At 33.7% G+C, this 15568-nt stretch overlaps 1 protein-coding gene across 1 annotated transcript; it reads left to right on the top strand.

The window, feature by feature from the left end:
- Window positions 1–3692: 3692 nt before the first annotated feature.
- On the top strand, window positions 3693–6345 carry LOC143056888 (uncharacterized). The gene has a single exon (XM_076230063.1). The coding sequence runs from the start codon at window positions 3782–3784 to the stop codon at window positions 5639–5641; it is 1860 nt and encodes a 619-aa protein (XP_076086178.1). The 5' UTR covers window positions 3693–3781; the 3' UTR covers window positions 5642–6345.
- The last annotated feature ends 9223 nt before the right edge of the window (window positions 6346–15568 follow it).

Genomic DNA, 15568 nt, shown 5'->3' with positions numbered 1-15568 from the left:
CCAGATTTAGGACTGCTCTGACCAGTCCTAGGACCAAAATCTAGTTAACTTGAAAAGCGGACTTGGTCCTAGGACTGTGTTTTTGTCTGCCAAAAAGTTAACTTGGAAACAGGTCCGCTATTGATATAAGTTAACTTCGAACCAGTCCATTCATAAGTTAACGTAAGTTAACTTCGGAACCAGTCCTGTCATAAAGTTAACATAAGTTAACTTCGAAACCAGTCCTGCCACAAAGTTAACATAAGTTAACTTTTGCTTTGACAAATCCGATCAAAACCATGCAGACCCTGTTCCCAAGTTAACTTTTGACTGGTCTCCTCAACACTAAGTTAACTTGTAACCAGGACCGCTCTACATCGATTTTTTAAAATATTTTTCATATCTTTGTTTCGTAGTATAAACATCGAAAATAAAGTAAAATTAATACTTCCGATTTATAAACAGGATTAAAAACAAATATTTATAAATTAAGAACCCATAAAACGTTGCTTTTAACACAAATTTATCTGTGATCTGACAATCTATCTATTATAAAAACTATCTTGGTTACAACGATAACGGGCACTGAATATATATTCCAATACCTATCAAATTCAATCATATATGCACTTTATTATGTATATCTTTGAAAAGAAGTAAATTTGATGTTAGTTGTATACGTCCTTGTTAGTTATAATCCCTGACTACAAATTTTTGTTCGCATAAATTTAGGATGCCAGCATGTCCTCCTTGATTCAAAATATTGATACGTAACAAAATTTCAGTAGTTTTGATACTTCATGCTGATTGTACAACTAAATTATTTGACCGCATTGTCCAAAACTGACCATATGTGCACTTTAATTTGTAAATCTATATATCCGCATAGTAAATTAGCCATATTTTTCTGTCAGGATTCAATGTATGATACAATGGACAGCAATATTGCAATATATAAACAACAAGTTTTTGTTCACATAAATTTAGGGTGCCAGCATGTCCTCTTTTTACTCAAAATACTGAAACGTAACAAAATTTCAGTAGTTTTGATACCTCATGTTGATTTGTACAACAAATTATTTGACCGCATCAACCAAAACTGACCATATGTGCACTTTTATTTGTTAATCTATATACCCGCATAGTATATCAGCCATATTTTTTTATGTCAGGATTCAATGTATTATTACAATGGACAACAATATTGCAATCAATGACAACAAATTTTTGTTCGCTTAAATTTAGGATGCCAGCATGTCCTCATTTTACTCAAAATACTGATACGTTACAAAATTTCAGTAGTTTTGATACCTCATGCTGACTTGTACAACAAAATTATTTGACCGTGTTGACCAAAACTGACCATATGTGCACTTTAATTTGTAAATCTATATGCCAGCATAGTATATCAGCCATATTTTTTATTTCAGGATTCAATGTATAATACAATCTGAAGCAATATTGCAATATGATAACAACAAATTTTTTTTCGCATAAATTTAGGGTGCCAGCATGTCCTCTTTTTACTCAAAATACTGATATGTAACAAAATTTCAGTAGTTTTGATACCTCATGCTGATTTGTACAACAAAACTATTTGACCGCATCCACCAAAACTGACCATATGTGCACTTTTATTTGTTAATCTATATACCCGCATAGTATATCAGCCATATTACTTATGTCAGGACTCAATGTATTATTACAATGGACAACAATATTGCAATACAATGACAACAAATTTTTGTTCGCTTAAATTTAGGATGCCAGTATGTCCTCATTTTACTCAAAATACTGATACGTTACAAAATTTCAGTAGTTTTGATACCTCATGCTGACTTGTAAAACAAAATTATTTAACCGTGTTGACCAAAACTGACCATATGTGCACTTTAATTTGTAAATCTATATACCAGCATAGTATATCAGCCATATTTTTTGTTTCAGGATTCAATGTATAATACAATCTAAAGCAATATTGCAATATAATAACAACAAATTTTTGTTCGCATAAACTTAGGGTGCCAGCATGTCCTCTTTTTACTCAAAATATTGATTCGTAATAGAATTTCAGTAGTTTTGATACCTGATGCTGATTTGTACAACAAAATTATTTGACCGCATCCACCAAAACTGACCATATGTGCACTTTTATTTGTTAATCTATATACCTGCATAGTATATCAGCCATATTTTTTATGTCAGGATTCAATGTATTATTACAAGGGACAACAATATTGCAATACAATGACAACACATTTTTGTTCGCTTAAATTTAGGGTACCAGCATGTCCTCATTTTACTCAAAATACTGATACGTTACAAAATTTCAGTAGTTTTGATACCTCATGCTGACTTGTACAACAAAATTATTCAGCTGCATTGACCAAAACTGACCATATGTGAACTTTAATTTGTAAATCTATATACCAGCATAGTATATCAGCCATATTTTTTATGTTAGGTTTGAATGTATAATACATCTAAAGCAATATTGCAATATAATAACAACAAATTTTTGTTCGCATAAATTAAGGGTGCCAGCATGTCCTCTTTTTACTCAAAATATTGATACGTAACAAAATTTCAGTAGTTTTGATACCTCATGCTGATTTGTACAACAAAATTATTTGACCGCATCCACCAAAACTGACCATATGTGCACTTTCATTTGTTAATCTATATACCAGCATAGTATATCAGCCATATTTTTTAAGTCAGGATTCAATGTATAATACAACCTACAGCAATATTGCAATACAATAACAACAAATTTTTGTTCGCATACATTTAGGGTGCCAGCATGTCCTCTTTTTTTTCAAAATATTGATACGTAACAAAATTTGAGTAGTGACTTGTACAACAAAATTATTTAATCAAAACTGACCATATTTGCACTTTTATTTGCAAATCTATATACCGCATAGTATTGCACTGAGCGCCTTAATGTCTTCTCCTGGCGCTCCTGTGCAAATTTTAGTAGGACCCAAAATGTACATGTAATCAATAATATTGGAAAACTATTAATGCAAAAAAAAATCTGAATAAATTGAGAGTGTCAGCATTTCATCTCTTTATTCATAATAAGTCACTACATATATAGTAGTTCATGATGGTGTGTAAAACGAAACTATTATGCTGCATCATCAAAGTACCAACATGCACTGACATGACTGACATGTCTGAATTCATTTGTACTATTTACAATGATTTAATAAAAAACAAAGTACATGCGGTTCTCTTCTGGGAATAGTATACTGTTTAATATTTATTTTGTCGGTTGATTGATTTTAGTTATAGTTAAACGTCAAGTGACAACTATTTCAGTAACTTGAGTGCGCATTGAGTATAATTTTGGGACGTCCCATATATCAATATTATAATCGGCAAAGACAAATCTCTCGATAAATCTGACGAATTTGATGAGATTGTTGATAGTTTTACCACACCGTATGCTTACGGACACTGTACAATTTCTGTTCGAATATTCTGCGGAAAATAGAATAGTAAATCCAATGCATACAAGATGAATAACAATGAAATATCCATGCATGTATAAATGTATGCATAAAAAATTTAGGAAGGGACAGGTAAAAAACGGGGAACGAAGCAACGTCGACAATGTTGTTGATATAAGAATATTGTTCCGATGCGTTGGATAACCTTTCTATCCGCCTTCTACCATGTTTGTTTTAATTTTCTAATTACAGATATTATAACACCAAACATATCACAAGCTCTTTACCGCTATTTATGTCAAAATATCGTAGGAACGGAAAAGCATGTTAAAACAATCAGATTAATGAACATGGTGAGAGACAATTTGTCGAATAAAAAGGTGGAAACAGTAATAACAAGTGGAAGCATTGGAGAAGGACTTGACATGCGAGGAAGTGATTTGGATATTATGTTTGTGAGCAAATTAGTTGAGGTTATTGAGAATGTACAACCTGACTTTGATACACGTAGAACTTATTTGTCCATGGATACCGACGATGTAAAGCCTGGTTTTACTTTATTAAGACTAGACTTTAGCAGAGATCAGTTTCTTTTTTTTCAATTATGTGAAGAACATTATGGTAAACGTTATTTTTCTAGTGCATTATGTAAGGGAAGAATGTTAGTGTTAATGAAACAAGGCAACCAAATTCATGGACCGTGTATATCTGACAGAAATGGATTTTTTGATTATGCCTTTTCTTTACATGGTAAAACGTGGATATCTTCTGCTGTAAATTGGATAACAAGATCAAGTAGCTCATGGCCGAGTCATATAGTCAAACAGAGTATTATAAAACACGGAGTATTCTTTGTACCGATCGGAGTTCACGGATCACCGAAAGAAGATCTAGAATGGCGAGTATCTTTTTCAGTAGCTGAAAAACTTCTAATTAATACATTTACTCACACCCAATTAATGTGCTATGCTCTCTTGAAAATAATTTTGAAAGATGTTATATCAAATGATTCTGAATGTAAAGATTTACTCTGTTCATATTTCCTTAAAACAATTATGTTCTGGATATCTGAAGAACAACCATCATCTGTATGGAAACCTGATAATCTTATAACTTGTTTTATGCGATGTTTCAGCAGGTTAGTCTATTGTGTTGAGCATTCGGTTTGTTCACATTACTTCATTCCAGAAAACAACATGTTCGAGAACAAAATAGACGGCCGTGCTCGTGATGTACTTTTAAAAAAATTAAACACGTTACACAGCTATGGTTGGCGATGCATTTTATTTTCAGATCAAATATCTAACTTTACTGTATCGATAAGGAATATTCCAATTGAACCATGTACATTATATGTAAATGACGTTAAGAAAATAGTGCAATCCAGAATTTTGCATGTTGGTATAGATATCTTCGAAACTTATTCTGAGTTAGATATACATGTATTCAACCCAGGATTATTTCACAGCATATGGTGTCATAAATTTTCATTAAAACACTTGTATGCATACTACATATCAAAGCGATGCAGTAAACAAGCTCAAAGATTTCCACTTTATGGTGCAATTATCAATAATAAATACCAATACAAACGGTACAAATCCTGTTTGAGTACACTTCTTACAAATGCCTATCATGACGCTGTTTCTGGATGGCTTATGGTAGCTTCATTTTTTTACAAAACAAAGCAATACAGGAAAGCTTTACACATCATTAGGTATTCTATATCAAAATGTTCTTCCGATAAACTGTTTTTGGGATTGACTCTGTCACATATCCATTACCAGTCACTTAAACTGCTGTCATTCTTTAAGACGAGTGTGGCTTGTCTTCGGAAAATACTGTTCGTAGATCTGATACAATTAACAGAGAATTCAACGTTAACACCAGAAGAACTTTTAATAGAGGGATGTAATGACATATATTATATTCCATCCACAGCGTATGCTTATTTTCTTAGTGTTCTTTGTCATAATCACCTCAATGATGTTAGACAGTATCAGGATTCTATTCAAGATTTAAAAATTGTTATAGGAGAAAGATATTTGATGGCAGATTTTAAGAGTACAGCGGAGGCCTACACTTTATTGGGAATTGCTTTACAATTATTTGGCGACAAGGAATCCGCACGACAAGCTTTCTTACAGTCTTTGAAAATCTACCCGGATGAATCGGAGAATTCTGCCGCAATTAGACTTTTGTAATATTGTGAAGATGAACACGTAATTTACGAAAGGGTTTTCGAATTGAGGAAAGTATTTCAAGTAAAGGAGAAGGTCCGGTAAGAACCGATTTTTGCCTCAAATTCCAGGTTCATCTGACGAAAGATGTTGACCACTTTTGAAAAACTTAAGTGTCTATTTTATTCGATTCATTTAATTTATGTGAAAGATTGTAACTAACTTAGTGCTTAAAAACAATCTGATTTAAGCTCAAATATGACAAATCTTACAAATGCGCCAAAAAATGTCACTTTTCAGATAGTTTTTATCAAAATTGAAAGTGGCCGCATCCGTGTTCATCATTAACCATTATAATATATGTTATGTATTATCATCAAATACAACTTGCTTTTCAATATTTAGGATGAACACGAATGCGGCCATTTTCGTTTTACACGGAAACCGTCTAAAATTTAACTAAAATGATGGGATTGTGAAGATTTCAGTAATTTAGCATGACTTAATGGTGCTAGTATCCGATATATGTGCATTCTATTGTCAAAACCAGCTCATATTTATGTAGCAGAAGCATTCTACTGTCCAATAAGTAACTAACAGTTTACCTTTAAACAATTTTGTAAAACTGCTATATTTTGGGGCCAAAAAGGGGTCTTACTGGACAAACTCCTTTCATCACTAACATTTTAAAAGTGTAAAATAATTTCGCATTAAAAACAATAAATTTACCTGTCTTCATGTTTTAGACCACAGTTATTTAACATTTTCAACACGTGTTACAAGTTGTGATTACAACTAATCCGATTATCGCCATCAGATGGGTCACTAATCCGTTAATTATTAATAAACCTCATAATTGACCATTATAATTATTATTCCAGGAAAATCAGTCAGTTGGAATTTCAACAACCAGGAGTATACTATAGTTTTCGTCATTTGATCGAAATTGTTACCCGGGACAGTTCGCATTTGAATTTCAATATTTCTCAAACGATAACAATTTAAAATTCGTTTGTCGTAGATTCTTTATTCGAATTCATTTGCGTCATAATTGATATAAATTGCCATCAAAAACTTTCGACAATTTCCATTTAAAATATAGAAATTTATTCAAACGTTTTTAGAAAAGTCTTCACGAGTTAAACAGGTACTTCCTGTACTGAGTGCTACGCATGCGTAAAAGTATTTATGACTATTTATAGACTCTGATTAAAATTGTAAAATACGAAATCATTTAAAATCAATTAAACGAGAGATACAATTATATATCATTTACTAAAAGAACTAAAACCGAACAATGATAATTTCCTGATATATCCGGACTCTTTTCAATTTTATCAACCACGTGTCACTTCCCGATTTAGTCTCTTTTTAAAACCGAAAATAGTAAATGTGAACTATTCTTGATTTTTTTTATTACCTCCTTTCAGTCGTTATACTCGTTCCAAAAAGGATTGTATACAGTTCCATCTTATTAGAAATGATTTTCAAATATCGATTTAAACGTTTTATAAGAATACGGATTATACAGTGATATAATCATTACAAGTTAATTTCTGTTGTTATTCCTTGAATTCAACTTTTGTTGATCAGGAATGTCCTCTGGAACAAACTGAAGAGAAATTGTGAACTTAGTTTCCACATCGCATGTCAGAATCTTTCATAATAAGGGCCACAGAGGTGGATTAAGGGGGGGACCTCTCCCCTTTTTGGGAAAAAAAAATTGGTTGCTTATATGATGGTTTTGATTGGGTTAAATGATTAAAAAATAATGCCCTTAAAAAATGAAGATTAGAGAAATGAGTGGTGTAATTTTTTTAAGATTAGTGAAAAAAGGGCTTAAATTTTTGAAAATTAGAGAAAAAAAGGAGTGAAAATTAAATGTTACAGATAACAGCAACCCCCCCCCCCCCCCCCCCACTCCAGACCCTCTTAAATAGGGAATCACTGAAACGTGACTGGAGCGAGTCCCCTCTTAGGCAGTTAGTGATCCCCGACTTATGAAAATTACTGGATCCGCCACTGGGTCAATACAGTCAAATCATACAATACTGACTGCAAATCATGCCTAAGTCCTTTAAAATCTGACAAAGTCAAAGATGAGGCTAGTAATATATATCCTTGGTCCCTTGTTGTTACACAAAAACAAAGGTTGATTTTCATAGCGCGCAAAAATGACTAAAGCCCTCAAAGTCCTAGCTTCGATGGAGTTTACGGATCGCCTAAACAAGGTTAAGAATGGCAAATATCTGTTTCAATGGCTGAGAAATTTCTAATTAATACATTTACTCACACTCAATTACTCTTTTATTCTCTCTTAACAATTATTTTAAAAGATGTTATAGAAAATTTCTCTGAATGTTATGACTTACTATGTTTTTTTTCCTGAAAACAATTATTTTCTGGATATCTGAAGAACTACCACTAGCTCTATGGATACCTGATAATCTTATACCTTGTTTTATGCGATGTTTCAGCAGGTTACAAATCCGAATTAGACTATTTACCGCCTTTGTTATCACATAAACAACACGACGGGTACCATATGTGGAGCTGGATCTGCTTACCCTTCCGAAGCACTTGAGATCACCCCTAGTTTTTGGTGGGGTTCGTGTTGTTTATTCTTTAGTTTTCTATGTTGTGTCATGTGTACTATTGTTTGTCTGTTTGTCTTTTTCATTTTTAGCCTTGGCGTTGTCAGTTTGATTTAGATTTATGAGTTTGACTGTTCCTTTGGTATCTTTCTTCCCTCTGTTATTACAACTGGGTCGATGTCTCTGCTGGTGGACATTTTGTCCCGAGGACATCATCCGCCCAGTAGCAAAACTACAATTGCATGAATTTACGAAGATCAAACAGGAAACTGGCTCGGACATCGCCCAGTATAAAAAGGTCCGAAACAGACGTCACCATGGACAAGGTGTCGTCTGATACGGCAGGTGTCCCCTCATCACCAAACATGACAAATATCGCAAACATGATGCATTCAGATCATCGTCCTAGTGTGATAGCAATATTACACATATACAGCCATTTTTAGTTCTCCTTGAAGACATTTTGGTTTTTGATGACACAGTACAACACTGTCGCATCTCGAAATGTTAGACCAAAGGCTGCAAAACTTCTGCAATTTTCATTACAGATGCTGAATTCACTAGCAATTTGACCAAGAACTCATATTTTATCAGACGTTACAGTGATCTGAATTGTAAATCGATAAATGTCGTCTACGGATTAGAGTTCAACATTTGCAGATTGGTATACGTCGGTGAAAAGAAAGGAAGGGTGAACAAACGTATGTGCGGTCATCGATCATACATTAACCTCAATGCTAACGACATTCTATACCAGCATCTCAATCAGCCGAATCATTCTATCGTTTCTATGACAGTTCGCATTCTCGAAAAGATATACCATAGCTCTAACAATCCTAATCTTTCGACGACCCTCCGTAAACAAAAAGAGGACTACTGGATTAGACAATTGGGAACTGCGACACCTTATGGTTGCAATTACAAAATTGATGGTACAGGTATTCTATCAAGTCCTTCGTGTAACTTCGGTGAATGTGATGAATATTTTCAACTCGACTCCTCAACGAAGACGCAGTCATGGTCATCGTCATTATACATCACCTTCTCTACATGATGTCTCTATTAATGACTTGTTGCCATTTATACAAAAGCCGCTAGGTAATCATCACATTCGCACCAAACTTAAATCATTTATCCTTTCAAAACTTCATTCTCTGTTCAATTTATGTTTTGATTCCACTGTTAAAAACCCTCATTCAGACCAATACAAACTTAAAGCTATAATTTCGGATATTGCAAGTCACAGACATTTCAAGCCAGTCCGCATTGGAAAAGATGAAAAAGAGAAAATATTTTTCCTTAATCTTTCCTTTGCCAACAAAGGTTTCGATGGCGTCAACTTAGGCAATATCCTTCATAATAAATTAGTTCAATCGAAAAAAGCTCCTTATTTCAAAGACCAGTATGTACCAATCATTTCTTATACCTATACCAAACCTATTGCAACTAAAATTTTCAATTACAAACACGTTTTGCAGGATCTCGATATTGACGACTTCAAGTCTAAACCTCCTGATTGCACTATTGTGCTAGTTCCCAATTCACATAAAAGCCTGCTGGCCACGTTATTACCGGTGACCTCAACATTGTTAATAACACTTCTCTACAAAATGTGTTATCGAAAGGTTCGAAATATCGTGAGCCTAAATCCATCAATTGGAAATTCAACTTTAAAATTGTGATGCATTCAGTCGAGGATTATGCCAGGCAATGGGCTAAGCGCGAGAATGAAGACATAGACACTCTTTCCGAATTGATTAAGGCAGTTAGTTCGTTGATACAAATCAGAATTAAGAAACTGAATGGGTCTATCAATGCCCATGCTACGTCAATCTTTAAAGACCCAAATGTTGCAAAACACCTATCCTACCTCCATGACAAATATGTTGTTTTCCCCGATGATATAGCCCAAAACAACATCGTTTTTGTGCGTAAAGTTCATTACATTAACTGCTTGATACACGAATTAGGTATTGACAATTCACTTGGAAACTCAACATATACCCTCACGACACTTACCAAAGAGGAAAACCTTGATAATCATAGGTCTGTTTTATGTTCCTTTGGAATTTCAACCAAAGATGAAGAACTGGATCTTCCATCACTGTATTGGATACCTAAACTACATGTGTCCTTACAAACAACGGTATATTGCTGGGTCTTCCAAGTGCTCCATGAAACCTCTTTCTAAATTATTAATATATATTTTATCAGCAATCAAAGACGGGTTTCAAAGTTATTATAAAATGGCCTATAGAGGTGGCGTGAATCAGATGTGGATACTTAAAAAATCCAAAGATCTTTTAGAGTGCATACAATCTAACTCTCTTTCATCTTGTAACAGTATTAAAATATTTGACTTTTCATAAAAAAGAATGGCCAACGTTGATACAAGTATCTGTCTTAGGGAGGGATAAATCTTACTTTGTAAAGGATCACTCTGATTCAAACAAAAAATTCTCTGACACTGATATTATCAAGATGCTTGATTTCTTGATTGACAACATATTTGTTACGTTCGGAGGACGTGTCGGCATTCCAATGGAAACAAATTATGCCTCTCTACTTGCCGACTTGTTTCTTTGTTATTATGAGGCAGACTTCATGCAGTAAATTCTTCGGAAGAAAAACAAGAAGTTAGCAATATCCTGTAACTCTACTTACCGCTATATAGATGATGTTCTTTCACTAAATAATTCAAAATTTGGTGACTATGTGGAACGCATCTATCCCATCGAAAGAGATAAAGGATAATACAGATACAGATAAGTCGGCCTCATATCTTGATTTACATCTATAAATTGACAATGAGGGCCGGTTGAAAACAAAACTTTACGACTTTTCATTTCTACGTAGCATCATTCCAGCAGCACCTGCATACGGGGTATGTATCTCCCAATTGATACGATATTCCCTTGCTGGTATTTCCTATCATGATTTTCTTGATAAAGAGTTGCTGCTCACAAGGAAGCTATTAAACCAAGAGTTTCAAATGGTGAAGTTGAAATCAACCCTTCCTAAATTTTACGGACGCCATCACGAGTTGGTTGACCGTTATGGAATAACCGTTTCACAAATGATATCGGATATGTTCCTTACGTCGTAACAACAATCTCCTTAACTTTCATGAATGTGACCTACCGATTTAGACTATTTACCGGATTTGTTATCACATAAACAACACGACGGGTGCCACATGTGGAGCAGGATCTGCTTACCCTTCCGAAGCACCTGAGATCACCCCTAGTTTTTGGTGGGGTTCGTGTTGTTTGTTCTTTAGTTTTCTATGATGTGTCATGTGGACTATTGTTTGGTTGTTTGTTTGTCTTTTTCTTTTTTAGCCTTGGCGTTGTCAGTTTATTTAAGATTTATGAGTTTGACTGTTCCTTTGGTATCTTCCGTCCATCTTTAAGTCTATTGTGTCGAGCATTCAGTTTGCTTCCATTTCTTCATTCCAGAGAAGAACATGTTCGAGAACAAAATAGAGGGATGTGCTCGTGACATACTTTTAGATAAATTATATATGTTACAAAGCTATGGTTGGCGATGCATCTTATTTTCAATTCAAATATCTAACTTTGATGTGTTGATGTGGAATTTCCCTATCGAACCATTTACCTCATATGTAAATGATGTTCAGAAAATAGTACAATTCGAAATGTTGTTTTATGCATATAATTTATAACTTTATTTTGAATCTGATATATTCAATACAGGATTATTAGCACAATATTGTGTCCACAATCTTCATTAAAACACTTAAATGCATATTGCATATCACAGTGGTGCGGTGCAAAAATCAAGCTCAACGTTTACCACTTGATGGTCCAATTGTCAATAGTTTATACCAATACAAACAGTACAAACCGTGTCTACGTAATCTGCTAACAAATATCTATCATGACGCTGCATCTGGATGGCTATTAATAGCTTCGTTTTTTTACAAGAGAAAAAAACAGTTAAGCTTTACACATCATACGGTACTCTTTATTGAAATGTACAGCGAGATGACCTTGTCGGATCTCCACCACCAATCACTTAAACTGATATCATTCCACAAGAAGAGTGTTGTTAATTTGTTGAAAATAATGCTTGTCATTGTATACGATTTACCGGATATTCAACGTTACACCAGATGAACTTTTAATGGAGGGATAGAATTTTTACATGTCCATTTCCTCCCACAGCATATGCTTATTTCCTTAGTTTTATATGTCATGTTCACCTCAACAATGTAAGGCAGTGTCAGGATATCATTGATGGTCTACAACTTGTTACAAAAGAAAAGTATTTGATACCAAATTGGAATGCATGGGAGGCCTTCACTTTATTGGAAATTGCTATAAAATTATTTAGCGACAAGAAAATCCATGCGGAAGAATTGCATCGGTCTGTTGAAATATTTCAAATGCATTGCGCAAATTTGCTCCAAAGAGACTTTTATTATTGAATTGAATATGTGTGCATTATGTTGAACTTATATGTGTGCATTTTTGTTCCTATAAGTTAAAATAAAAGTTATTAGAACTATTTATGTTGGTGATAAAAGAGATGAGAGATGGAGCATACGAAATTCATATTGAGATGCGTAGATCGCTTATGGTATACACTATACCTCGCAACCTACATGTACTGGCTGCTGTAGGATGAAAATAAATAAGCTCATTCTTAGACATGGGTTGATTTTTGAGTTATTACTAGGTGATTTTTTTACATGTCTTGATCGGTGTAAGAAACAAATTTCGTATCAATACTAAATATCTGTTCTCAGCAAATGTGTATTACGATATTTTCAACTCTCAACAGTTAAATTTTAATTATGTAAAGGATATAAGCCGATAGCAGTCCATTCTGTAAAATATTAGACAGGTTCTGGAATATCTGCCTCTTTTGTACTCCTATATTAGCAACCGGGACTGCTGTATCTCCGCAATGTTTAAAGAAAACGGTTATAAATGTCGGTAAATGGACTTCTTTGCAAAGTCTTGATAAAAACTCTTCATAGATACCATGATTAAATTTAGTATTTACGCCGAACGCGCGTTTCGTCTACAAAATGCTCTTCAGTGACGCTCAAATCCAAACAAATTAAAAAGTTCAAATAAAGTACAAAGATGAGCATTGAAGACCAAAATTCCTAAACGTTTTTGGCAAATACAGCTAATGTAATCTATTCCTAAGGTAGAAAAGCCTTAGTATTTCAACAATTTCAAAAGGGTTGTAAACAGTAAATTTATAAATATAACCATATCAATGATAGTAAATGTCAGCACAGAAGTCAAAATTAGGAGACAACCGTTTTGTATTTGAGGATTTGCGGGTGTAAACTGGGGTTTTACTGTCGCAAATTGAGTTTACCTGGCGACGCGGAGACAGGTGAACTGATATTTGCGACAGTAAAACCCCCAGTTTACCACAAAATCCTAAAATACAATACAGTAACTGTGGATTTTTTTGTATTCGTGGTATACCAATTTTTTTGGTTTTCGTGGGTCACAGTAAACCACGAATTTAAGAATTCCACGAAGAATAATCCAGAGGTTGAATCATTGTATGATAATTGTGAAATACTTGACAGCAATGTAGTTATTCGTGTGTCGGAAACGATGGAAACATTACAACAACAAAGTTGTCTACAATCAATTGCGAATTATAAGAATATGATGTATTACGACAGTATGGGTTATCTTTTCTGCAACTTTATATGGTGTGCTTCTTTTATTTATTCTAATTCAATATCGCTACAAATTGCACCTACAATATTTTTTTTTATTCATCGGAATGGCCAATCCACTTTTACGGAAGTCAAAAGAAGAAGCACTTGAATATGAGGCATATGTAGCTTATTGCGATGGCGACTATAAATGGGTATATGGACATTTGCGCTTATTTCTCGAAGAGAGATGAAATTATAAACTTCTTTTGTTAGATAGAGGAGATGTCCTTGCTGGAAAACATTTACTTTTCGCTCTAAACAATTCAATTCCAAAATGCAAAAAGATAATCTTAGAAATTTCAGAAGAGTTTGTGAACAATTATTGGGCATACTATGAGGCTACTGTTGGGTATGAACATTTCCTGGGATACTGCAATGTGTTCTTCAAACGATGTCATTGTATGCCAATGACCACATTCGTAAAACACACATTAAATGAAAATAACATTTTCTGGAAATGCTTGAATAAATCCATGGAACGTTAATGATAACAACTTTGTCATTAATAAATGATAGATGATAACATTTAATATCAAACAATTTTCACATTTAAACTGGTTCCATTGAATATTCTGGGATATCTAATTGAGTGAGCTTTGTATTAGATAAAAAAAGAAGTGAGAGACAACAGTTTGATACATTCAGTGAACGAAAATAATAGAAAATTCGTTTTATGATAGGGTCGAGAAAGACAATAACCAAACAATATCGATGACGACACTCATCAAAAGTTATATCTGAATAATGATTGTGCATTTTAAAGTTATTATTTGTTAATCATGTTCATATTAAACTGTGTTATTCGAATATACATGCAACTACACGATGGTTTATGTTCAGTATATTTCAAGATAATTGCTTAAGAAGCTTGAAAACCTGAAAATTAAAACCTGCCAATCTTTGCTGCATATCAATAAAATAATTTGGCAAACGTCATGTACATTACTAATCGAAAGGTCCTTCGAGTCACCCATTTTCAGAGTTTTCCAGCAAAAAAATCATTAGCATGATACACATTTCGAAAATATACTTATTTCTAAACCTTAGTAGTCGAGCACACCCATCTGCTTTTGTCACGTGTACAATTATTTGTCTTTTCGTGAAAATAACCATTTAAAAGTCTTTTTGTGCAGGTTAACCAGGTATATACAGTATTATCTTCCTATTAATTTTTGTTCAATTTTAAGAAAATGTCATGTCGATATTTTTATTGCAGTATTTGCGGTTTTCTCGATCTATTCACATTTAACGTTCACATCGATATAGAGCATGATTTATTTGGCTTAGTAACCTTATAGTTGTTTAATTTCTGTGTCAATTTGGCCTCTTGTGGCAATCATACCACATACTCTTTTCTATATTAATTTAAAAAGTGCCAGTCTTTTCTGCATATCTATCGATTCCTTTAAATTTTTTCCCGTATTTGCTCTGATCGATCTATATATGTATATACGCAAAATCAGCTGTTGTCGTCGTTTGCTACTTAAGGGGGGGAATTAGAATTTTGAATGGAAGTTTTGTTTTTATTTTTACTTATTTCTGTTTTTACTATTTACAAGAACGTTTTTCCCAGAAAACATAACTGATAGCGTCCTTGCTAAAATATGACAAACACGATCTAGTTTCTCATATTGACAGGGG

This window comes from Mytilus galloprovincialis, chromosome 13, assembly GCF_965363235.1.
Source record: "Mytilus galloprovincialis chromosome 13, xbMytGall1.hap1.1, whole genome shotgun sequence".
NCBI classification, from domain to species: domain Eukaryota; kingdom Metazoa; phylum Mollusca; class Bivalvia; order Mytilida; family Mytilidae; genus Mytilus; species Mytilus galloprovincialis.
The sequence above is the reverse complement of the archived record's forward strand: the minus strand, read 5'-3'. Positions and strand labels throughout refer to the sequence as shown.

Coding starts and splice junctions, on each gene's coding strand:
- LOC143056888 (XM_076230063.1), top strand. CDS start 3,782: ATGAACATGGTGAGAGACAATTTGTCGAATAAAAAGGTGGAAACAGTA.